The following is a 27,920-nucleotide window of genomic DNA, read 5'->3' on the forward strand; positions in this document are numbered from 1 at the left end:
TAAAGTGATAATATAATGTTGATCATGATCTCAGCGATGTAATTGGAATGATAATTCATTGCCTGATTATATATTATGTAATATTATATTTCATTTGAGTCGGAATCCCATTACCAAAACAAAGCTTGGTCGTCCCGAAGTACATTACTCCGTAATCAATTCCATGAAATTCGGCCAATCCGACATGTACTTCGCTCTTCCGACGGTCGAATCCTACTTAAAGTGAGAGAAAAATTATATATCTAATCCATATTTCACAGCCAATTAGTATAGTCTTGTGTTATTCCGTGTGCGACGATGAAATATTCATGATTTAAAGCCGTGTATGTTGACGGGAGTTCAGTAGCGTTTGTGTGGTTGGAGTGCATCGGTCGGTCGGTCGGTCGGGCTCCACCAGACGCCCTCCTCCCACTGCCCACCTCATGACTCATATCTCCTGCACATCTTCGTGTCCAAGATGAGGAAACCAAGCGACTGAGGGATGGTGCCGCCACTCTAAGTCAAGATTATGGTATGTCACGGGTCATTGTCATCCACGAAGTATTTGAGTGTGGGTGGGTGGGTGGGATGGAGCCTCCCCTCTGGGGATGTGAGAGAGGGGGGTGTGGGTGTCTGACTTAATAGATGTAATTACCTATTCAATTACCTATGTCTTAAAGTTCACGGGTTGGGATAGATGTATGACCTCCTGTGTCTTCAGATGAGAGAGAATGTACTCTTGTATTTAAGGAAACGGCGACAATAACACGGTGTACTTTGTAATACTCGGGGTAATGGTTGAGAGTAATTATTAATCATTTGAGCCACGTTATTAATCATTTGAGCCAAGTTATTAGTAATTTTTATGACTAATGTTGTCTGAGCATTTGACTTTTAGTTGGAAATAGGGATTTAAAGCTGAAAGTTGGCGCTGCCATGATTCTATGGAACATTAAGACTTTGATGAAAATTATATTGCATGGGGACCAATGAAATTACGTCCATTATATTGTGAAAGTCCAATTTAGCTCTGCATAGCTATTGTTGCCTTAGGATACTGAGTGATTTTGTTTTGCAAAGTGAAGAGAATGCAGTGACAATTGTTAAGCATGATTTTGAACTATATTTTATTTGATGATATAAGGTCATTGTAATGAGAGATATGTATACCAGGGGAGATGGAGGGTATATGTAATGAGGAAAAAAAGAAATACTTGCAGAAAATGAAGATAACCCCATTAAACTGCATATAGTAGGGTAGAGTTTTCCACCATTAAATTTGTCTGCTGTTGGGTATTGCGTAGCTGCTTGGTCTTAAGTCTATTTCTTGACAGTTGTTAGCAGCTATGCGCTGTTCAGGTGTTGGTACGACTGGTATATCTGGATTAGAATGTCAGACAAGGTTAATTTTGCCTGCAAGGTTTATTTAGTGCATTTCGTAATACTTCATTAGTGTTAGCTTTTTCGCAACCGTTTAAATATTTTCTGTTTATACAGTATGAATGTTTTTTTAGTGCAATGTATAAAGATAGTAATGGTCTCAACTTTTAGGTCACATGTATATTTTTTTATTTCCTCATCTGTTTCACTGCTTTACATGAGTGTGATTGTATGCTGCTCGTGCTTTTTACCACAATAATGCTTTTGATTGATTATTTACCAGAACCTTCATATACTGGGTCAGACTTTCTTGATAGTAGAAATAGAAAATCCATTAGGGTGCATAGAAAGACAGTGAAGTGGTCAATATGTTTTTGCTCATTGGGAAGAATAATACTTTATGCATTTTAGAAAAATTTTGCCATTTTTAAATTCACTTAAGTTTTGGAAACAGAGGAAGCTCAAAAAGTTTATTGAAACTGAATTATTTCATGTTCTTTATCATTTCTTTGAGAATCTAGTGTGTTCATTGTATGGCGACTTTGGATGTGCACTGTATCATTATGAAGACTTAGAATAAAGTATGATTAATGTGTATGGCTATTTTGATAATATAGACTGTACTGTGCTTAACTTGTTTGGTGACTTCAGTTATCTTTTAACTAAAATACATCATCAAACAAAGCCTGCAAACTTTCATTTTTCTGGACAAAAGTAAATTTTTCTAAGAATATTTGAAGATTATTTATACATGTGTGTTGAAATGGTTTGGACATATTGAGAGAATGAGTGAGGAAAGGTTGACAAAGAGGATATATGTGTCTGAGGTGGAGGGAACAAGAAGTGGGAGACCAAATTGGAGATGGAAGGGTGGAGTGAAAAAGATTTTGAGCAATCGGGACCTGAACATGCAGGATGGTGAAAGGTGTGCATGGAATAGAGTGAATTGGAATGATATGGTGTACTGGGGTCGACATACTTTCAGTGGACTGAACCAGGGCATTTGAAGCATCCAGGGTAAACCAGGGAAACGTCTGTGGGACCTGGATGTTGGTAAGGAGTTGTGGTTTCAGTGCATTACACATGACAGCTAGAGAATGAGTGCGAGCGAATGTGGCCTTTTTTTTTTTTCTATTGTCTGTTTCCTGGCGCTACCTTGCTGATGCGGGGGTGGCAATGTTGTTTCCTGTGATGGCGGGATGGTGGCGGAAATGGATGCAGGCAAGCAAAAATGAATATATACATGTGTATATATGTTTATGTCTGTATATGTGTATGTATATGTTATGTATGTGTACATGTATGGATGTTACTTGATCTAGTTGCTAAACATGAAAAAATTTCATATTGGGAATGTTGACCTTTTCAAATTTTTTTTACATTCATCCTAAATATATGGTACATTTCAGATGTTAGAAAGTTTGCATCAGAAGGAGCCAACTACTGAATTTGTAGATGTGGCTGAAAGGAACCGAAAGAACCAGAGTCATGGGGTGAACCGTGCAGATAGATTAAGGTAAGCTGCAATTCTCTATGGTGAAGCCTAGGTATTTTTTACTTTTATTCTATTAAGTAATATGCCATTTTACCAAAAATTTTGAAAATCTTTGTTTTGTTTTTAAAATGAACTTTTTATTCTGAACGTAACACTGAATTGTAGACACATTCTGATGGCCTGTCAGTACTGATTGGTCATATTAGCTAACACAGTTGTTACCTCCTTGAGTGAATGGCCACTTAAGATTGCTCCATAGTCTGCATAGTAATTGCCATGGCTAGCCAGTAGAAGAATCCCCCGTCTAATTCCTGACAGTAGCTCTAGGCAACAGACCATCCTGCATGGATTTTTATGATAATCAGAATGTCATCTTATTTTCACAAAAGTATTGCCTTTGCTATAGTGCCTCTGACCTCATAACTATCATTACAGTAAGAAGATAATAGTCCGCTTACCTGTTTTGTAGTAAATTTTCATTAGATGACTAAATCAGGTTCACATAACAAACTAAGGAGAAGGAATGATTGTCTGAATAATGATAAAAAAGATAAAGTGAAACTGAGTATGGGATGGGGAATGAAAAATAACTTGGAGAGACAGGTTAGAGAATTATGTTTATGTATGAGAGTGGAAGCAGAAGTACAGTCCCACGAGATGAGCTGTATCCAAAGGTTCAAAGATATTCTGAGGCTCATCCAGCTTTATGATAGTAAGCATTGAATGATATATGATTTAAGTGATATGCTTAACCAGTTATGCTCAGGGAGTGGACTGAATGCTATCAAAAACTGAATTTTCTTCATTCTGACCACAGCCAGGATGAGGAATTTGCTGCAGCACAAGAGGAATGGGAAGCTGTACAGTGTGTTGAGCCCATTCTTCGTTCACCATATAAAGAAGATTTCCACAAAAGCCCTAAGAAATATATTGATGGATCATCTTCCTCACCAGCCAAATCCCCAGCAAAGTCCCCTCAGGGCTTACCATTGAATGTGAGAATCACACCACACACAGATTTTGATGAAGTATGGGATTTCTTCACTCGTCAAGATATGAGCCATGTGATGGTGAGTATAACAATTCTTCAAAGAACTTTACATTTTTTCATAATATTTTCCTCTCAGAAATTTTTTGCAGGGGTGTGATATGAGTATTTGGTAAATGTAGCATTACTCATTTTCTGTTTATATCAACTATTCCATTTTGCATGTTCGGAACAAGTTGCTTCATTCAGAATCATATCCACTTTAGTTATAGTTTATTTGCACTTTAATATGGGAGGCTCAAATGGACATCAGACATCTTCATATTGATAGATATTTCTGCACGTTGCTTTGGCTGATGCACAAGGAAAATTACCATTGTCTTTTGCTTGCCATAAGAAAGGAAGTATGTTCAATACAAAGATTTGGAGAGTACCCTTTCCAGGTGCAGTAATCCTAGGAGATAAGTGTTGATGAGCAAGGGAAACATAAGAGAAGTGGAACATCAGTGGCTGTAAGAAGGGATTGAGTTTCATAACTAATTAAAGATACTTTGGATGTAGCCATAATCATATTACATGTTATCAGGAGAGGAAATCATGAGATAAACTTCCTTTTAACAATTTTAAGTATTCTTTTTATTGGTTTTGGAGGCAAATGTCTGCCCTCACAGCTCAAAAGGACCAGACTGCATGGCTGTTCTTTCATCATTCAGAATGTATATGACCATGGCCCATAGGTTACTGCAATCCTTATGGTTTAGTTAGTCAGAAATGCTTTGTAAATATATGTTCAGTGTATTCTTGAACTTAGTCCATAATGTTTCTGATGTTTGCAGGCATTGTCGAGTTTCAGACTCTGGATATTTATGACATTTTCTCTTGTACCTCATGGTACCTTTTGTTGTACTTTGTGTGAATGTGCAGTCTTCTGTATATATCATTTTAGCAGTGAATAATTCCCAAGTGTAAATTAGAGCTAAGGTATTCCAGAATGGTCCTTGTTTCTCTTTATGAAATATCTCTCCAGTGTAGTCATCACAGAGTACTTTGGGTGATTTCCGTCATTCTGAGTAATTTTGACTATTGACAGTTAATTCATTTTGCAGCTTGTCTTTACTTGCTTTGTTATTGAAATTATATCTACCTTGAAAGTCAGTGTTAGCGCAGAGAAAACTAGTCTGGAGAGTTTAAGTGCTTTGAATAGTGTCATCATTCGTTTTGCTTCCCCACTTTGAAGGTTCACAGAATCAGGATACCATCTTTGAAGAATCACAGCTTTGTCCCACTGGAATAAGGTAAGTTTGTTTGATACGATTGGCTTAATCTAGTGCTCTCCTTTAGCATTACTTAGGCACTGTATGTAACATGGGCCAACTGTTGTACATTCTGCATTCTGCTGTTACAGTAGATGCTATGGATCAGCCAAGCTTGTTTTGTTTCCTTGCTTTGGTTTGCAGTTGCATTAATTGCCTTTAAACCTTTCTTACAGTACAATTTATATTGTGCTATGTAAGCATAGATACTGCTCAAGTGGTAAAACATATACCACACTGATACTTTATATTCATTAAGATTTTTGGTGGAACACTTAAAGTCCGCCTTTATAGAGACATAAGTGTCGATACTAGCTCAACCCTCTGCTCATTACAGGTTAATCTTGTGTCATACAGTGAAACAATGCACTTGAGACACTATTATATTAGGAAGTTGGATATGCCTTATCTATACATTTCTTTTGACAAGATATATGTTTATCTCTGTATTAAATAAGTTGAGATATGCAGTTATTTTTTCTAGATATTGTATTTACCGAACTTTTAAACATCTCAGAATTGAGGGATGTAAGAAGCAACACCTAACAATCTTTCATGAATTCTAATAGATAAAGTCCAACACAATAGAAATGTTACTCTCTATGCTTAATGAGTGCATCAAATCACTTTTAATGAAAGTACATATTATAAGAAAGTCAATTAGGCTGGTAGTAAAAGATTGTGGAAAGGTGAAGAACACTCACACCTAGAAAGTAACAGCATTTGTAATTTTTATTTAGTTTTGCTATACAGTGTCAATTCAAAAACGGTTGTAAAGTATATGTTCATTGGATGAGTAAGTTTTTTAGTGTATTACTAAAATATTTTTGAGCTTCAAAAATAATTGAGATACAGAATGAATAATATATAAACGAGAATTTCCAAGCATTTTTTTCTTCCAGGGATCCATCAAACCAACATTAGAACAGAGAGGTGTAAATGGTCTCTTTCGTTCAATCTTTGGACCCAAAAAGCTGAAAGCTGAACTTGTTGAAGAAAGAAACTTACTCTTTGCTATTGCTCAATGTAAGTGCAATCATTTGTTGATTTATGAAGTCATATGAAATATTCTGTAGGTAGTAATTGGTAGGCAGCCAACTACTAGGGAGTTATATTACCAGTTCTACTTGTCTGGGTATCAGGAGGGTTAGTGACATCTGCTTAGTAAGCCAGCACATTAGTGGTTGTCAAGTTGCACTCATCTAACCCAGGTTGCTGTCTTTTCTTTCTGCCTCACTAACATATGGACTAGTGGCATTCAGTCCACAACATACAATCTCTCCGTGTCATTTGTAACACTTGACTCATGCAGCTCATTCTTCACGACTCTAGATTTTCGTGCAGTGAGTACTGTGCACTAGCCCTGCCTTTTGGCAAAATGGTAGGAGCGGTAGGTATAAGTAGTAGATGGGAACATTTAGGCAGGATTAGTAGATAGAAGTTGTAGGTAGGAGCATTAGATAGAAGTAGTCATTTGGAACATTAGGTAGGAGCCTCTGCAAAGACTGCGCTAGTCTAGCCCTGTGTCAGTGGCCTGTTAACGGGAAGGCACTAAAGGCTAAGAAGCAGCACTGATTACAGTAACATGTCATCTGAGATTGATCAGTAATCACTTAACATTAAAGACTTATGATTTGCTTTTTGACAGTCCATTCTAGTTGAAAATCTTTCTGTGGCATGGAACTAGTTGTATCCTTAACTTGGAACCATTCATTATCAAAAAAGTCTCAAGTTGTAAAGCTCATTTTTAATCATAAGAAATGTCATGCCTAACCTTTCTCCTATTACTCTGTTCTACTACTTAGATTCTAACTTTTCTTTTTCATAGTGTATGTCTCTGATTTTATTAAGAGGTTATTGGTATACTTTACAGAAAATAGAAAATACCATCACAAAACCACCTTTAGCACTTTTTTGTGATACTTTTAGTTTTGAAATTCTTATTCTTAAATTCATCCCAGAACTTTTGAATGTCATTTTACAAAATTTTGAATGCAAAATATGAATTCAGACTAGAATAAGAATGAAAGTATAGGTGAGTTATGAGAAATCTTTATTTGCACTCAGAACAAATGCTATTACTTGTGTTAGGTTGATTGCAAAAGCATACAGCTATAACACAAGTAAACCTGTTTTGAATTTGTATTTATCATTTTCTGTATCTCATATGCCTTCTGCAGCATAGAAGATGACTTAAATTTTTATTCTTTTATTCAATTCCACTGTCAGTTTCATCGGTGATAAAAGTATATTTTGATGTTTTTCAGGTCAGTTTGATAATAGTGAACCAATTCATCTCCAGATTTTACAAACAATCTACAAAGTTCTCACTGGAACTAAGATTGATTGTCCTCGCTTTGGCAGTCACTGGGATGTGATTGGCTTTCAGGTAGGAACAAGCTGTGTACTGCAGTGGTGAAACATGAAATACTGTGCCTTACATTACCTTCTGTTTTCTATTGGACAGTGTTTAAGAAGCTAGCCACATCCATCAGGCAGGACGTTAGGCCAAAAAGCATGCAGATCTTGTTTGTATCTGTGTGGGGAGACTGCAGGACTTTTTCCCCTCATGGACTCATATCTTGTATTATATCCCCACTTAGCTATATATCAAGGGTAAGGTACATGGTATTTGATGTAAACTGTTTACAACTTACATCCCGAGAAATGAATCCCGGTCCTTTTATGTGGCTGCCTGGTAACCTTACCCCAAGGCCATGATGAGCTTAAAACAGTATCCCCCATAACTGTCTTGTGATTCACAGATTTCATGTTGCCAGTTCATCCTTATGAGTTGGAAATACTGCCACCTCTGCTGTATGTAAGAAGGAAGGTTTTTTGATTGACTCACAAGGCTTTACAGTAATGTGTATATCCTTTGAATAAGTAATGTGCACATGATACTTCAAGCCACTATCTTAGCTGCTTACACCTGAAGAATTGAACCCTGGGGAAAGGCTACCTGGCTGCCATACAGATTGACCAGGGTACAATTTTCAGCATGTAAGTGGTAAATTGTTTATAAATATGATGCTTATGTTACATGTGTATATACACGTTTCTGTAGTGCCTCGTGAGTTAATTAAAAAGCCGTCTTTCTTAGTCCAGAGCATGGGCAGCAGTATAGCCATCTCATAAGGATTTATTGGCATCATGAGATCCATGAATCTGAAAACAATTTTTGAGGGGATATGGTTCGATTCATAGGGTGTAAGTGATAAATAGTGTACATATATTTTTTTCTGTGGCTGTTTCATATCTACAAGCTATTTAATCACCCCAGTATGTTGTACTGCTCACATATTTAGGTTGGTTCCTCTTCCATCTTGTTAATTTTCCATACATTACTTCTCTCCAACCATCCCTTCATCTCCACCATGATACTGTTTCTCTCATCCTGTTCTACATGTATTCCTTTGCTATTGCTGTTGTTAGCTGTTTGTGCACGCCCCTGCCACCAAGGCTTGAACCTATTTTGCACTTCTGGCTGCCGAGTTTCATAGTTTCTATTTGGAGACCGATTATGAGGATTAACCTGTATGACACATGTACATTATTCTTTCCTCCATCAGTGAAACCAGGAAATTCTCCTCCCTTTTTCATCTCACCAGCTTTCTGTAAACTTTGTCATCCTTGAGAGTGATAACTAGAAGTCCTTCAGGAGTTGTGATTAGTTTCTTCATTCATTTTTTTACACTGTTTTTATTCACCCGAGATGGCTGTGATTGAGGCATGCATACCTATCCATGGTTGGCTGATATAAAGAAATAGTGATATAGATGATAATCTGTTTATTGGATGAAGTAACTAAAGAAGTTGTACTCTCTTTTATCACTTAACCCTGTTTTTCCAATTTTAGATGTTAAAGAATGGGCACTGCATTTCACTTGATTGTATACAAGGTAGTAGAACATTATCAGTACAGTCTAGGAGTGCTTGTGTGTGTGTATTGGACTCGGCTGTGACTGAGGCATGCATACCTATCCATGGTTGGCTGATATAAAGAAATAGTGATATAGATGATAATCTGTTTATTGGATGAAGTAACTAAAGAAGTTGGACTCTCTTTTATCACTTAACCATGTTTTTCCAATTTTAGATATTAAAGAATGGGCACTGCATTTCACTTGATTGTATACAAGGTAGTAGAACACTATCAGTACAATCTAGGAGTGCTTGTGTGTATATTGGACTTGGTATATTATCTGGCCAAGTTGTACTACAGTAACTTTATACTATTCACATACTCTTAAATACAATTCATAATTTGATTTAATCATTTCTAACTTTTTTTAGATGACTAAATTTAGTTTGCCAATACTTGGACAAATGGTATGTCATATAGTATTCATTTATGGATTTTTTCTTTTTAGGGTGTTGACCCAGCTACTGACTTGCGGGGTGTCGGTCTTTTAGGCTTGGTTCAGGCTCTTCACTTGTTAACCCATGAACCTCTACTGCCTCTTGCTCGTGACGTTTACCGTCTGAGTCATGATCAACATTCTCAATTTCCATTAATGGTGCTTTCAATCAATGTCACAAGGATTTCTCTACAAACTCTTAGAGAAGGATATTTAAATAAGTAAGTCAATGGAATTGTTAAAAACTTTTGTCGGTGTGCTCTAAGTAGATAAAAGCTTCAAAATCTTAACTTCCCATTATTACTTAAGAAAGTGTGTGTTGCATAATGAGCAACCTTCTATTAAACAAACCATAATTTGAAATGATAGTTTTTTTATTATTGCTTCTCTAGAGATAGGAATTAAAGTTACTGCAGTAATGTTGAATAAATTATGTTCATGTATGTGCCTTAGAATTGGAGCTCATTCACTATATCCACCAAGTGCTTAATGTTATAGGTGGTATAGAGAAAGTTGTATTAAGGAAGGGGGATCCCATCTTGTCAGGAAACCATCCTTGTTACAGATGTATGTAAAATGAAGCATGTGCAAGTTATGAAGCCTCAGTGCACCTCAAATTAGTAAGAAAAGTAGTTATGATAATGTAAAGAAAGATTTAAATGTAATAAATGCAGTAGATAATATGGTAATTTCATTATATCTGTCTATCTGTCTGTATCTCTGATGCCATTTCCCTCTGGGAACTCCCATCAAAGGGATGGCCACTGCAAAAGAATCTCCACTAAGCCATGTCCTTACAATGTCTCCCTCACATGCACCATTCCATATCTCTCCCTCCATTACTCTTTCACTTTATTTCCCCTTGCCATAGGTAGTCCTCTCACATTATTAAACAGTGTCATTGTAAACTCCCTGTCATGCACTCTTTCCACATGCCCAAACAACCTCAAAGTATTATGTTTCACCCACTCTAGCACTCCACAATTCATTTCCTGTGCATACCTTGCCACACCACATCTCTCACATCCTATAATTTCTCTCTTCATTCCATGTAGTCATACCATATGATCCTCTCAAATAGTTCATTTTCACAGCTTGGATTCTTGACCTTTGTGACTCATTCCATGTCCATGTTTCGGCTGCATAGGTCGTGGTTAAGAGGACTATGCTGTCGCTTAATCCTTTCTTCACATCCATACTTACACCTATACCCTTCATTATTTTGTCAAGGGACCCAGTGACTCCGCTAGCCTGTACTGCCCTCTCCCGATTTCTCCTTCCATATCACCAAATTTACCCAAGATTCCTCGCGTGTCGTAGAAAGCGACTAGAGGGGACGGGAGCGGGGGGCCGGAAATCCTCCCCTCCTTGTATTAACTTTCTAAAATGGGAAACAGAAGAAGGAGTCACGCGGGGAGTGCTCATCCTCCTCGAAGGCTCAGAGTGGGGTGCCTAAATGTGTGTGGATGTAACCAAGATGTGAAAAAAGGAGAGATAGGTAGTATGTTTGAGGAAAGGAACCTGGATGTTTTGGCTCTGAGTGAAACGAAGCTCAAGGGTAAAGGGGAAGAGTGGTTTGGAAATGTCTGGGGAGTGAAGTCAGGGGTTAGTGAGAGGACAAGAGCAAGGGAAGGAGTAGCAATACTCCTGAAACAGGAGTTGTGGGAGTATGTGATAGAATGTAAGAAAGTAAATTCTCGATTAATATGGGTAAAATTGAAAGTTGATGGAGAGAGGTGGGTGATTATTGGTGCATATGCACCTGGGCATGAGAAGAAAGATCATGAGAGGCAAGTGTTTTGGGAGCAGCTAAATGAGTGTGTTAGCGGTTTTGATGCACGAGACCGGGTTATAGTGATGGGTGATTTGAATGCAAAGGTGAGTAATGTGGCAGTTGAGGGAATAATTGGTATGCATGGGGTGTTCAGTGTTGTAAATGGAAATGGTGAAGAGCTTGTAGATTTATGTGCTGAAAAAGGACTGATGATTGGGAATACCTGGTTTAAAAAGCGAGATATACATAAGTATACTTATGTAAGTAGGAGAGATGGCCAGAGAGCATTATTGGATTACGTGTTAATTGACAGGCGTGCGAAAGAGAGACTTTTGGATGTCAATGTGCTGAGAGGTGCAACTGGAGGGATGTCTGATCATTATCTTGTGGAGGCTAAGGTGAAGATTAGTATGGGTTTTCAGAAAAGAAGAGTGAATGTTGGGGTGAAGAAGGTGGTGAGAGTAAGTGAGCTTGGGAAGGAGACCTGTGTGAAGAAGTATCAGGAGAGACTGTGTACAGAATGGAAAAAGGTGAGAACAATGGAAGTAAGGGGAGTGGGGGAGGAATGGGATGTATTTAGGGAATCAGTGATGGATTGCGCAAAAGATGCTTGTGGCATGAGAAGAGTGGGAGGTGGGCTGTTTAGAAAGGGTAGTGAGTGGTGGGATGAAGAAGTAAGAGTATTAGTGAAAGAGAAGAGAGAGGCATTTGGACGATTTTTGCAGGGAAAAAATGCAATTGAGTGGGAGAAGTATAAAAGAAAGAGACAGGAGGTCAAGAGAAAGGTGCAAGAGGTGAAAAAAAGGGCAAATGAGAGTTGGGGTGAGAGACTATCAGTAAATTTTAGGGAGAATAAAAAGATGTTGTGGAAGGAGGTAAATAGGGTGCGTAAGACAAGGGAGCAAATGGGAACTTCAGTGAAGGGCGTAAATGGGGAGGTGATAACAAGTAGTGGTGATGTGAGAAGGAGATGGAATGAGTATTTTGAAGGTTTGTTGAATGTGTCTGATGACAGAGTGGCAGATATAGGGTGTTTGGGTCGAGGTGGTGTGCAAAGTGAGAGGGTTAGGGAAAATGATTTGGTAAACAGAGAAGAGGTAGTAAAAGCTTTGCGGAAGATGAAAGCCGGCAAGGCAGCAGGTTTGGATGGTATTGCAGTGGAATTTATTAAAAAAGGGGGTGACTGTATTGTTGACTGGTTGGTAAGGTTATTTAATGTATGTATGACTCATGGTGAGGTGCCTGAGGATTGGCGGAATGCGTGCATAGTGCCATTGTACAAAGGCAAAGGGGATAAGAGTGAGTGCTCAAATTACAGAGGTATAAGTTTGTTGAGTATTCCTGGTAAATTATATGGGAGGGTATTGATTGAGAGGGTGAAGGCATGTACAGAGCATCAGATTGGGGAAGAGCAGTGTGGTTTCAGAAGTGGTAGAGGATGTGTGGATCAGGTGTTTGCTTTGAAGAATGTATGTGAGAAATACTTAGAAAAGCAAATGGATTTGTATGTAGCATTTATGGATCTGGAGAAGGCATATGATAGAGTTGATAGAGATGCTCTGTGGAAGGTATTAAGAATATATGGTGTGGGAGGCAAGTTGTTAGAAGCAGTGAAAAGTTTTTATCGAGGATGTAAGGCATGTGTACGTGTAGGAAGAGAGGAAAGTGATTGGTTCTCAGTGAATGTAGGTTTGCGGCAGGGGTGTGTGATGTCTCCATGGTTGTTTAATTTGTTTATGGATGGGGTTGTTAGGGAGGTAAATGCAAGAGTCTTGGAAAGAGGGGCAAGTATGAAGTCTGTTGGGGATGAGAGAGCTTGGGAAGTGAGTCAGTTGTTGTTCGCTGATGATACAGCGCTGGTGGCGGATTCATGTGAGAAACTGCAGAAGCTGGTGACGGAGTTTGGTAAAGTGTGTGGAAGAAGAAAGTTAAGAGTAAATGTGAATAAGAGCAAGGTTATTAGGTACAGTAGGGTTGAGGGTCAAGTCAATTGGGAGGTGAGTTTGAATGGTGAAAAACTGGAGGAAGTGAAGTGTTTTAGATATCTGGGAGTGGATCTGTCAGCGGATGGAACCATGGAAGCGGAAGTGGATCATAGGGTGGGGGAGGGGGCGAAAATTTTGGGAGCCTTGAAAAATGTGTGGAAGTCGAGAACATTATCCCGGAAAGCAAAAATGGGTATGTTTGAAGGAATAGTAGTTCCAACAATGTTGTATGGTTGCGAGGCATGGGCTATGGATAGAGTTGTGCGCAGGAGGATGGATGTGCTGGAAATGAGATGTTTGAGGACAATGTGTGGTGTGAGGTGGTTTGATCGAGTAAGTAACGTAAGGGTAAGAGAGATGTGTGGAAATAAAAAGAGCGTGGTTGAGAGAGCAGAAGAGGGTGTTTTAAAATGGTTTGGGCACATGGAGAGAATGAGTGAGGAAAGATTGACCAAGAGGATATATGTGTCGGAGGTGGAGGGAACGAGGAGAAGAGGGAGACCAAATTGGAGGTGGAAAGATGGAGTGAAAAAGATTTTGTGTGATCGGGGCCTGAACATGCAGGAGGGTGAAAGGAGGGCAAGGAATAGAGTGAATTGGAGCGATGTGGTATACAGGGGTTGACGTGCTGTCAGTGGATTGAATCAAGGCATGTGAAGCGTCCGGGGTAAACCATGGAAAGCTGTGTAGGTATGTATATTTGTGTGTGTGGACGTGTGTATGTACATGTGTATGGGGGGGGTTGGGCCATTTCTTTCGTCTGTTTCCTTGCGCTACCTCGCAAACGCGGGAGACAGCGACAAAGTATAAAAAAAAAAAAAAAAAAAAAAAAAAAAAAAAAAAAAAAAAAAAGAGACATTTAGGTATATATTTTACCACTGAAGTAACTCTTCAGTTTCAACTCAAAAAGTTGTCATGTATGTTTCCAAAGATATCTCTTCCCAGATGTATTTACTGAGCATTTTCTTAGTATACTGTACAGAATCCTTGTGCTTTTTAGGTTCTTACCATTTATATTTTTTCCTGTATTTTTGATATGTAACCTTCATATAAGATGAGTTGCTTTGTATAGGGTCTTTGAAATAGTAGAATGATAGAAATATATAAAAATAGTTTGTGTGCATGTTGATTTGTTTTGTTTGATAAAGGTAATCTTATCATTTGTATTTCAGAGAATGCAATAGTCGTAGCAATGTGAGACATGTGCTTAACCAGTTCTTCACTGCAGTTCTTTTCCACATCTACTGGATCTGGAAAACAGAATCGAAGACAATAAAAGATTCTGGTTTCATAATAAAAGGTAAATTTGGTGTTAAGCAATTCAAGGTTGAATATTTTATCCTTATCCACGAAAAGGGAAGCTGGATTTTGCCATATTTGTTGTAAATGCCTCCCTTTTCTCTTTCACTATAAACTTTAGTTCCTTATCCCACTACTCTCTATCCTTTATAATCTGCCCATTTCCCATCATTCACATGCCATATGCATCTCTTGAAAATGCCAGCACTGCTTTACTAAATGTATCCCATTCCTCACCAACTCCCCTCGCTTCATTTAGTCTCATCTTTTGCCACGCAAGTCTCTTTTCCAACCTCACTCACTGTCACCACTCTCTTCTCACTGATATTGTCCCCTCTTTTCCTAAATCCTTTACAAATCTTTACCCTTGCCTCCACAAGATAGTGATCAGACATCCTACCAGCTTACCCTCTCAGCACATTTACATCAAAAATTCTCTTTTACTTACCTATCAGTTTATGTGTAATCCAACAGTGCCTGATGGACATTTTTCCTTCTCACACATATATATATATATACTTGTATATGCCCTTCTTTTGAAACCAAATATTCCTAATTGCCATTCCTTTCTCAACCGTTCACCATTTCCACCTTCTTTTCCAATGCACAAGACATTGAATTATAAGGTAGTTTTGGCCTCAAATTTGTGATGTGTTTTGTTGATGTGTCATTGATGTTTTAATCTTGTAGCTAAACCTTTTGTTCTAATCTAGTCACCAGGAAAGTTGCTTTGAAGTATGAAATGTCAATATATTGAATTGTAAGTTGACTGCGGCAGTATAATCGTGACATAAGGTATTCTGTACTTTGGCATTTACTTTAGATATGATAATGATGTCAGTATTCAGCATAACGATATACGAGAGCTTAGACCACTATAGTTGTTTATAATTGAAAATAGATCAGGACTGGATATAGATTCTTTTCTCAAGAAAATACCATTGTATTTGGTTATATGTTGGAAGAGCCTAATGGTCTGTCTTAGTGCCCTATGAGGTAAGTGGTAACTTACTTGTAGATCACAGCTTACGTGTTGGATGAATCTGTTACTCATTTTTCATGGATATTTAATGTATAACCGTTGGGACTTGCATACAAAAATTGTCCATCTTACATTTTTCTAGTATTGCATTATTTGATATGTGCATAAGTTTTGTAAGCTATCATTTCTAGATGATCTGTGACATTTGATTTGATTTGCTGAATGTGGATTTCAAGCCTCAACAAATTTATTATCCTGAAACTAAGTTATTTTTCATAACTTAAAATTTCCCCATATCCTAAAAGCAGTTCAGTTTTTCTGTAGGCTTTGATTTACTTTTTTTTTTTTTTTTTTTTTTTGCTTTGTCGCTGTCTCCCGCATTTGTGAGGTAGCGCAAGGAAACAGACGAAAGAAATGGCCCAACCCACCCCCATACACATGTATATACATACGTCCACACATGCAAATATACATACCTACACAGCTTTCAATGGTTTACCCCAGACGTTTCACATGCCCTGATTCAATCCACTGACAGCACGTCAACCCCGGTATACCACATCGATCCAATTCACTCTAGTCCTTGCCCTCCTTTCACCCTCCTGCATGTTCAGGCCCCGATCACACAAAATCTTTTTAACTCCACCTTTCCACCTCCAATTTGGTCTCCCACTTCTCGTTCCCTCCACCTCCGACACATATATCCCCTTGGTCAATCTTTCCTCACTCATTCTCTCCATGTGCCCAAACCATTTCAAAACACCCTCTTCTGCTCTCTCAACCACGCTCTTTTTATTTCCACACATCTCTCTTACCCTTACGTTACTTACTCGATCCAACCACCTCACACCACACATTGTCCTCGAACATCTCATTTCCAGCACATCCATCCTCCTGCGCACAACTCTATCCATAGCCCACGCCTCGCAACCATACAACATTGTTGGAACCACTATTCCTTCAAACATACCCATTTTTGCTTTCCGAGATAATGTTCTCAACTTCCACACATTCTTCAAGGCTCCCAGGATTTTCGCCCCCTCCCCCACCTATGATCCACTTCCGCTTCCATGGTTCCATCTGCTGCCAGATCCACTCCCAGATATCTAAAACACTTTACTTCCTCCAGTTTTTTTCCATTCAAACTTACCTCCCAACTGACTTGACCCTCAACCCTACTGTACCTAATAACCTTGCTCTTATTCACATTTACTCTTAACTTTCTTCTTTCACACACTTTACCAAACTCAGTCACCAGCTTCTGCAGTTTCTCACATGAATCAGCCACCAGCGCTGTATCATCAGCGAACAACAACTGACTCATTTCCCAAGCTCTCTCATCCACAACAGACTTCATACTTGCCCCTCTTTCCAAAACTCTTGCATTCACCTCCCTAACAACCCCATCCATAAACAAATTAAACAACCATGGAGACATCACACACCCCTGCCGCAAACCTACATTCACTGAGAACCAATCACTTTCCTCTCTTCCTACACGTACACATGCCTTACATCCTCGATAAAAACTTTTCACTGCTTCTAACAACTTGCCTCCCACACCATATATTCTTAATACCTTCCACAGAGCATCTCTATCAACTCTATCATATGCCTTCTCCAGATCCATAAATGCTACATACAAATCCATTTGCTTTTCTAAGTATTTCTCACATACATTCTTCAAAGGAAACACCTGATCCACACATCCTCTACCACTTCTGAAACCACACTGCTCTTCCCCAATCTGATGCTCTGTACATGCCTTCACCCTCTCAATCAATACCCTCCCATATAATTTACCAGGAATACTCAACAAACTTATACCTCTGTAATTTGAGCACTCACTCTTATCCCCTTTGCCTTTGCACAATGGTACTATGCACGCATTCCGATTTACTGTCCAGGAAAATATTTTTTTGCCCAGTAACCATATATTTTGCTTATTTTTCATAGCAGAAAAACTATTTAGCATCAGTAGAGGATGAGTGTCTTTCCTCAACTTAATTAGGCAATGAAGTTTTGATACTAGGTGCTCTTATGAAATTTATGATTTTTATTAGTAGGTAGCTAGTTACCATTGAACGATCATATGTTGGATTTTGATCCACTACACAGTTACTTTGGGCTCACCATATATATTTCTTTTTGTGAACAATGTCTGTAGAAGACATTAAGCTGAAGAACTAGCAACTTGTCCTTTGTAGCCATGGAAATTTTCACAGTAGTCAAGTTGGTTTTGATCCTTGAGAATTTTCATGTTGTTTTTGTCTTTTCAGATGCAGAAGCCTATTGCAAACGAAATGTGAAGACTGTTTTGCAAAAGTTGCAGTTACAATTACGTAAATACTCACATGAGGAAGCAGAAATGCTGTGAGTTGTAGAAAGTTTATTTTTAGGCTTATGAAAGGATCTCATAGATAATCAAGAACTACCAAACAAGAGCTGGATGTGACAGGTTGTGATTGTTCTTTATAATTTAGGTGTCTTTTCATGCTGTGAGGATTGCTTAACAAAGAGATGTAATATGTATTTTTCCATTTCAGGGGTGGCATTTAGTAAGATTAAGAATTGATATGAACTATAAATGGCCTTTTAATCATATGTAATTGAGATATCAGTTAGAATTGCTGACAAGGGATTTTTATGATTATAAATGATTGTGAAATACTCAACTTGAAATTATATACTGAACATCTGTTGAGACAATTATTTATGTTTTTTGTATGTATTATATTTATAGGAGATTAGTGAAGTTTAACAGAAAGTACATTATGCTGTTGTGACTTAAGATTGATATGTATATTTGTCCCAACATTTTATTTATGAAGAGAACTGCTAAACCCATCAGTTTAGAAAGCAGGCACTCATGTGCATCCACATGAATATGCATACACATATGTACACACATGATCTTATATTTTCATATTGTTTACACAAAACACATGCACTTGTGCATGCATGTATATGCACATGTACATGCATGCACACATAAGAGTTTGCTCATGAATGTGCACACTTGCACCTTTAAAGTGTCTATCCATTTGCACACTTATGTGTACTTACAGTGATGCATCCAGGAACACAAGAATTAGCATGTGCATGGTTCCCTGTACTTGTATGATTTAGGCTGTTTTAATATGGACAAAATCTGATGGTTTTTGTCTTCCTGACACTCATAATGGAAGTACCAAAATGGTAGTGGAATTATATTTGTCTGAAGTTTAAACCTTCAGAGCATTTAAAAATTAGGAAACACTCATTGTTGCTCAAGCATTTCCACAGTACTGTTGCACTTCAGTTCTGATACAGTACCTCTCATTACCCATATAGTACATTAATAAGGTTAACTAATTACATAAACATTGTAGTATTGATGCATGGTACAACACACCTTAATTTGTTTAACGTTTATCTTTATGTACAATAACCAGGTCAGGCTGACCTACTTACATAAGTTATCTGAAGTTAGTGCAAGTTTCTGCCATCTTTAGTAGTATCATGACCAAAAATTATTTTAATTCATTTTTTTTACCAAGATCATGTAAGATAGGTTCTGGTAATTCTGCCTAAGTTGATGTTCCTTTTGACTTTTGGAAGAGAATTGCAAATTTTGAGATCAATTACAGTCTCAAGTGAGATTACAATTTTGCATTCACATGTGCATTCTGTCAGTGGCATGAATGCATTAAAGAAAATTGAATGGATTGCAGGGTATGAACAAAAAGCTCTAGTTTTATGTAAATAAGTCATTATAGTAATAAGGAAATGTATGGATAGAATATTTAGAATTACCTGTACCTGTCTTATTTAATTAACCATTTATATTTTAAATTTTTGACACCTCAGAATAATATAGTAAATACAGTGATCAGAGTCCTTAGAATATCCCTTATTTTTAGTCGGTTGTTAACCTCTTCTGCACAGAGGCAGAGTTTGTAATACTTATGATAGTATGATAAAATGCAATCAAGATATTGGTCAGAGAATAATGTGCTAACATACTGATATAGGGCCTTATCGTTTAAACCACAAGCCTGTTGTAAAACCAAGTTTGGTTGGATAAAAACAAGCAAATTAGCACTAATTATGATCTCATCATTTTGCAGCAGATTTCAAAAGAGATGTGAAAGGAATCATGCTTCTGTTTTGACAGAATCTTTGGCTTTACACTAGTTTGATTTTTCTCTTTGTATGATAATTAGCTGACATAAACCAGAACATCCATTGTGAGGCTTCAAGTTTGGCCCATTTCAAGCTGGATACTTGGAGGTTGATTAGAGACAGACTAATGTTGCCGTCTTACTCCATACATCTTGTTTGAACAGTTGGTCATTGTTAAGCTTATGAATTACATCACTGTTATAGGAGCACATTTAATTTGTACTTTTGATAATTTTTAGGGAACCATATATTTGTCTTTTCCAGTATAATGAAAAGCATGGTATGGTGTCTTCTTTTCATAGTTGACCAGGTGTTCACAAGTCCCACTTTTGAATTAAAGCATATTCTTTCCTTCTTGCTATATAAAAAGTTGCTTAAACAGTTACTTGATGCTCTGTTTTCTGGCTATGTGTATCTCATGAATACATCTATAAATGGAAGCAAGATAATGGTAATAGTGTAATTACTAGTCATTATTTTTACACTTGACGGTAGTTCTTCGAAAATGTTCCATTTGTGACATGATAGGATTGATATCTGGACAGCAGATGAACAACAGCCAGACTTGGAAGACAATTGAGGACTTTTCTCCAAGAAAACCAGCTACTAAAATTATTCATTTAGTATTTTAGTAACATGGATTTATTATATGAATTGCTCATATAATTAGCAATTATCCCTTTCAAATGGAATCATTGTGAATGCTTTCATCCTCTTTACACTTGAGATCGCATATCATTCTTTTCTGAATTTTACTATGGAGTTACATTGTATTTTACAAGAGTAATAGGAAATGTATACTTCTTTCGGCTACCCATTTCTTTGTTGTTGTTTTTTTCTTTCAACTCCATTTCTTTGTACTTGCTTAGGTCAGTTCGTCAGACCACACATAATTCCTCACATTATGTACAGAGTCAGATTGTTTTACATAATCTGACATTCTTAAGTTGAAAAGTTTATGATTATTCTCTTACCACTGTGAACTGAATCAGCTTGTGAGACTTGCATCTTTACGAGACATTTCCAAAGAATAGACAGGAGGAGTCAATTGAGGATATTTTCTTCCAAGGCTTAGTCATCTATTCTTGATGCTACCTCATTCATGCGAGAAATAGTAAACACGTATGAAAAAAGTTATTATTGTTATTATTCCATCTTTTATAAATTGAAACACATGAAAGGAAGGGTTTCCAGCCCCTCCACTCCTGCCCTCTTTTAGTTGCCTTTTACGACACACAGGAAATACGGAGGTAGAATTCTTTCTCCCCTACCCCAGAGAAACAGGGCAAGTGAAGCGTCTAGGGTAAACCGTGGAATGGTCTGTAGGGATTGGTTGTGGTTTCAGTGCATTAGACATGACTACTAAAGAATGATGTGAATGGATCCAGCATTTCTTCGTCTGTTGCATTGGCTACCTCACTAACACATGAAATGGTGATCCAGTATAAAGAATTATATTATTATTATTATACATTTTTGGTGTTTCCTACAATTTTTTTATAATGACTAGTATGATAGTAGTATTATGTTATTCTCATGTTCAACATTTTCCATCTTAGCAGCATAGCATTAGGGGAGGGAGTAACCTGTCCCTCAACCTTGCTAATACTAATAACCTTGCTTTTATTCACATTTACTCTCAATTTTCTCCACACTCTCTTTCAAACTCAGACACCAAATTCTGCATTGTCTCACTTGAATCTACCAGCAGTGCTGTATCATCAGCAAGCAACAGCTGATTCACTTTGTCCTAAGCCCTCTCATCTGCATACTCTCCCCTACCTCCCTCACCACCATATCCATGAATAAATTTAACATCTATGGTGACATCACACCCCTGCCACAGATCAGCCTTCACTTGGAACCATTCACTCTTCTCTCTTCATGCTAGTACACATGCCTTACTCTATTTATTATTATTTATTTATTATTATTATTCGCTTTCCTACCATTTTGCCATTTCCTGCATTAGTGAGGTTGCACCACGAACAGACTAAGAAAAGGCCTCATACGCTGACATCCATTCTTAGTATCATTATCTATCTGTCAGTCTGTCTATCTATATATATCACTGATACCCATTCCATTTGGGAACTCCATGAAGGGGGTGGTCATTGCAAAAGAGTCTCCATAACTGGTGAACTCCAGTTTTTTTCTTAGCCTTTTAGTGCCTCTCCCTTAACAGGCCAATGGCAGAGGTCAACTGTAGCGCAGTGTTTCCAGAGGCTCATACCAAGTGTCCCTGCCAACTGCTTTTACATAGTCTTCCAGTGTGCTACTTCCACCTAATGCTTACACCTAAATGTTCTTATTTACTACTTCTACCTAATGCTCCTGTCTAATGTTCCTACCAACTACTTCTATCTATTCTTCCTGCTGTTTTGCCAAAAGGCAGAGCAAGCGCATAATGTTTACCAGGAAAATCTGGTTAAGAAGAATGAGTTGTGCGAGTTGTGTTGTCAGTTGTTATGTATGACAAGAAGTGATCATATGTTCGTGGAATGAATGCCAGGAGTCCATGGATGAGTCAGAAAGAAAAGACAGTTATCTGGGTCAAAGGAGTGCAAATTGACAGGTACTGAAGTGCTGGCTTGCTATGCAGCCATCACTAATCCTTGTGATACCCAGGAGGGTAGTGCCAGTAATATAACTCCATGGTCAGTGGCTGCTTACCAGCTACTGCCTACCTATTATTATTATTATTAAACATCATTACTATATCATACTCTTAAGTGTAGCTTCACATTGGCTCAGTATTTGGTATTTCACATGCTTAAAGTGTGAGATTGTATCAACTATGTAAGTTATATTCATTACAGGTTACAAGGTGGTATGACCAGATGGAATGAAGAAAATAATAAGGGGTGTATGAGAGATTTGTTATGGTAGGGAATGGGTTAAATGTACTACTTTGATGTTTTTTAGGCTTGTGGAAAGAATGCGAGACATGACTTTACGAGGAGAGTGTATCATAGTACTATTAAAGGGGTTGGTATGAGAGGAAGTCCACTGTGACTTGGGGAAATAGAATGGAAGAGCACTGGAGGGAGAGGAATGGAGGGAGAATGCTTGGAATGGTGTATGAAAGGCTTGTAAGGACAAGGATAAATGGAGACTCTGTTGCCATGGCCACTCCCTTATAGGAGTGCCCAGAGGGAACAGGCATCAGAGATATAGTGAGATAGAGAGAGAATAAGTCACTGTTTGTGAATTAAACTCCTCATAATTTTGTCAGCTTGGCATGTGGGAAAGGATCATCCATTTGTGTGGCTCTGCTATTTCGTACACTTGTAAATGGCATGTTTAAGTCCAGGTATTATGCTTGTGTTTGGAGGTCATTCTCTTTTTTTTAGCATGTTAACTAGTTTGAGGATAACACCTGGCCATGTATTTCATTTGTAAGTAATCTGTATTTAATTTAGTTTTGATTCATGAAATGTGTAAAAAGTTGTCAAATTTCTTTGCTCCTGACAATATAATTAGAATAAGATTTTTTCCCAAGAGAATGACAAGGTATGTTAAATTTCCATGTATCAATACAGGAACATGAATTTGCTCTCTAGTTGTTGTGTGCAGAAGGGATTTGAATTAGCTGGATGTTTTGAAGCCTAGTGGTACTATGGGGCACTTTTATAGAATGATTGATAGGAATACTAAAAACTTGTATTACAAAAGGGTTCATATCTGGGCTTACACTGATTGACCAATGAAATCTTTCATGCAGAAATGTTCCAACTTTTGTTCTTGTACAATGAGTTTTAAGAATAAGCAAAATCCATATTCTTTGTCACTCATTTTCATTCAAGATGATAAAGGTTTGCATTGGTGTGCAAGATTAATTCTGTTTAGGCTCATAATAATTAAAAGATTTTTCAGGTTTCCTGATTTTAAGACAGTGTGACTAAAATTCAGATAATGAATAAAGGCGTGTGAGTAAGCTTGTTTATCGCTGGAGTATAAATGCTGTAGGTTTCATTATACCATCAACATAGCAGTGAGGATTGTACTTTTGTCCAAGGTGTCCTCCAAATTTTTTATGACATGACATTTGTTCGGTACATATCTGAATTTTACATAGCTTTTAAATTACAATGTGGTAACATCAGGATTAAAAAGATATCACTAGCAGTTTGGTTATTGTGTGCGACTACAAACACTGTGATTTAAAATTAAAGTTTACATCCATAACTGTTATCCAGCAGATGCACTTATGTAGAGATAGAGAAGTTTTTTCTTCAAAATGTGCTCTCTTCAGAGAGTGTATGATGATTTACTGTGTACTGCAGGAATATCATGATATATAGCTTTTGTGGCATGATTTTTTTTTTTTTTTTTAAGTGCCCAGGTGATATGTATCCTAAGATTTATAAGAATATGACACTGATGGTTCTTTGGTCCTACTTCTTTGGTTTTTGGCCTCTGTTACCAATAGACTTTTCACTGCAATAGTTGGGTAGTGGGCATGACTTTTGATAAATCATTTAAGATTTAGAATATTTTGTAGTTTTTAGAAATATTTACATTAAAGAATGAAGTGACACATACATAAATGTTTTCCTTTTTTTTCTTTTTTTTTTTAGTTATGCATGGGGAAGGATAATGACATCCAAATCTTTTCAAAGTAGCATTGTCAGTTTGTTCCATTTTAGATTGGTTTCAAGTCAGTCAAGAAAGGAAGTTACATCCTCCACCATATCATATAGTTCTTGCAAGAAAAGTAGTACTTCTGTATTTAATAGATATGATGTTAGACTCATGATTCAAAGATGTTTTAGACAAAATTACGTGGTATACAGTAATTTAGTTATTTTGATAGTATTTTTGTACTCCCACTCATATCCAGTGAGAAATTTACTTAGTACAGGTTTATAAGCTGCTGACAATAGGTGCTATGCCTAGGATATAGATAATAGAAAGTCTCAGATTTCTTGTTTTTCTGTTTTCATTGAGAATGAAGTTGGATATGCATATTGGATTTTTGTGGGAATGCAATACAGCAGTCATGTTTTATAAGAGACAGGGACCACGTAAAAATTAGAGGTATTGCCATACAGCACACACCAAGGAACTGTGTAATGGGGGATATCTTGTCGGGTTTGGGATCCAAAATCTGCTGATAGTAGTGTGTAGAATATAACCGTAGGAATAGTTTATTTCATTATTCATCTTTCTTATACCAAAGTTTGCTGTAGTAGACACTACATGCTTTTAGCTAGCTTTATGTGTGTTGGGGGATTCGTACTTAGTACAATGCAGTATCTATATATCTAGATGAATCTTCAAATGCTTTAAAGCCTGTATGTATATTTTACATTCTGTTAGTAAGAACTTTCTTTATATATTTTCTAAAAAGACATGTTCATCAGTGATGAGAAGAGCCCATATTATTGATTTATGAGTATATTTTTTGATCCATATAATTCATGTTTGTCATTCAAATTTACAACTTTTGCTAGCATTTATTATTAAGTTGCATTTATTCTTTGCTTTTTTTTTTAACAGTCTAGTTTAAAGCATGTAATAATCTCATGATTTCATTGATTATGAATTTAAACCTATAGTGATAAGCATTTGAATGTTGCTTCTCAAATGTGGTTATGACAGTATTCACTTGCTGATGGCTGTTATATAATGCATTGTCTCACCTGTGTATTAATGTGATAAACATTATCACTGATGATGTTTATGTATAGAAACCTTTTAACTCCATAATTGTAGGCAATAACCCTGAAATGAAAGTTACTGATTAAGCAGAGGCATAAAATCAGAGATGGTTAAAAAATATAGTTTATTTTTTTCTTTTAGTGGCACAGTAAAACCTCTGTTATCTGTAATTCGAGACAACAAAACATTTAAAACGTATGTTTTTCAATTTCAACTGGCAACCCTCGATTATCTGAAATGATTTGAAAAATTAAAGACATCAAAATTTTCAAATTGTGCGGGCAATGTCCCACAGTGATTATTGTACTCACTAACCAATGTTTGATGGCACGGGTGATTATTTACCACCTCCCCTGTGCTTCTTAGCATAGTGTCATGAGCTGGTCTTGTACATTTGTATATTTTGTGCACCCTGGATCACTGTTGTGGATAATGGCCCCTTTCTGACATTGTCAGCTATTGTCTGACACCTTCTTGAAACTGTTTGTCTTGCACGAAGTGCAAGAGGAATGTTTTGAGCCTTGAATAGATGGAGTTGTCCGAGGGGCTGGCTAAGGGCAAGTCCAAGGCTGCACTTATGAAGGACTTCAATGTCAGCATGATGACTGACAATTGAGGTATTTAGTAGTAATCATTTGCTTTCATATAGTACTATTTCCTGTGTAAGATATTTACTTTCTTTTTCTTTCAAACTATTTGCCATTTCCTGCATTAGCGAGGTAGCGTTAAGAACAGAGGACTGGGCCTTTGAGGGAATACCCTCACCTGGCCCAATTCTCTGTTCCTTCTTTTGGAAAATTAAAAAAAATCCGAGAGGGGAGGATTTCCAGCCCCCCGCTCCCTCCCCTTTAAGTTGCCTTCTACGACATGCAGGGAATACGTGGGAAGTATTCTTAATCCCCTAAGATATTTACAAATTGGTAAAATATCTTGAAATATTAGAATTTCTGAATTATTGTATTGAAAAACCAAAGAACTTGAAATTTTGATATTTGAAATGGCTGATTCCCCTGGCATTTAGGATGACAGAGGTTTTACTGTATTATAATTCATGAAATATGTTATCTTTATACTCAAGTACCTGTTTTAAGGAGATACACATGGCTCAATTTGAGCTTTTATCTGATTTATTTGTGTTCATTAAAGTTTTAGCTGGTGATCGCTGGAACCAATAATATGTGTAATATGAGACTAGTGTAAGATAGCCATTGTTTGCATTGTCAGATTTTTTTCCTCTGTGCAATATATACATGTTTACTGTCTAAGATTGTGTAAAAAATGTGTCTAGCAGCACACTTGAATATGGTAAAAAGTAACTAATGTAAGTAGGGAAGGAGTTCAGAAGTAGCATCACTTTCTTTAATGTTAGTGATTATAACACTAACATTCAGAGTTCAGATACTGAATGGGAGAGCACAAGGTTTTCATAAAGGTGTATTGTATTAAAGGTTTTGGTTTTTAAGGTGAATTAGGTTGCACATTATTCATCTAAATTGGACATGGTTTACTTCGAAAAGACAAATTCTGAGAACTAACATGTAACCATGAAATATGAAGTGAAGAGTCATAAAGATCTAGATTTCATATGAAAATTACTGAATGGATAATTACATTTTGTATACACTGAATGAATATTTCAGAGTTCAGTAACTAATTAGAGAAGATGTTATTTACATCTCATTTGGGATAGAATGGTAGTTTCAAATAGGAATTTCCTCTTTGTACTTCATGATTATATTGAAACTTTCAGTTTTATAGTTCAAAGCACTGCTGTGACAATAACCTCTGTTAGAATAGCACTAGAAATTTTTATTACATCTGCAAGCTTAATTTTATGATATTTATGTATGAAGTAACAAATGCTTTCAGCTATATATGAATGAGAATTTTATTTTTTGATACCACGTCAAGTGCATTTATGAATGGAATTGTTTGGGTTCGGATTTGCACCAATTCATTTTTTAATTTACCTTATAAAGATCAGCACAGCCTAGGGGTTTGCTTTATTCTTAAAAATTCTTTGTATGTTGAGATTAATTCATATTAGAACCAGTATTAATCAGGAATGAGATCTTTTTGCTGCTATGCAGAGTTTTAAGTATATTTTCAGCCATAGACAAATTTCATAGCCATGGTTCTTGGAGTTTAAGAAAAAATTCAGAGGCAAACTGCTTAGAAATCACTTCATCTGGGTATATCTTGACCCCTTCAGCTTAGACAGGGGGAAGGGTATAGATGACCCTTGGAACCCCAACCTTGCAAGTGATGTCTTGCTTCACTTAACAATGTTTGCAGTTTCAGGTTTTATTTTCCTAAATTGTTGATCACATGCCTGATTAATGTTTTTTTGTATTTCATATGAGGGAGAGGCAGTGCAAGGATGATGGCTATTTCATTATAGTATGCACATAGCAGTTTTGATGATATGGACTTAAAAAAGATATGCAAAGCAAACTTTCACACTGTGTTGTATACTTATTTGATTTATAAATCCATAAACATAAAGATTAGAGCTGTATTTTTCTTTTAATTCAAC

General features: G+C 37.0%; 1 protein-coding gene across 1 annotated transcript; it reads left to right on the forward strand.

Moving 5' to 3' along the window:
* The first annotated feature begins 341 nt into the window (after positions 1 to 341).
* Positions 342 to 27,902, forward strand: LOC139752106 (ELMO domain-containing protein 3-like). Its single transcript, XM_071668000.1, has 8 exons — positions 342 to 511; positions 2,769 to 2,875; positions 3,672 to 3,924; positions 6,058 to 6,181; positions 7,423 to 7,544; positions 9,529 to 9,737; positions 14,448 to 14,575; positions 17,836 to 27,902. The coding sequence occupies exons 1-8, from the start codon at positions 509 to 511 to the stop codon at positions 17,931 to 17,933; spliced, it is 1,044 nt and encodes a 347-aa protein (XP_071524101.1). The 5' UTR covers positions 342 to 508; the 3' UTR covers positions 17,934 to 27,902.
* The last annotated feature ends 18 nt before the right edge of the window (positions 27,903 to 27,920 follow it).

This window comes from Panulirus ornatus, chromosome 12 (assembly GCF_036320965.1).
Source record: "Panulirus ornatus isolate Po-2019 chromosome 12, ASM3632096v1, whole genome shotgun sequence".
NCBI lineage: Eukaryota > Metazoa > Arthropoda > Malacostraca > Decapoda > Palinuridae > Panulirus > Panulirus ornatus.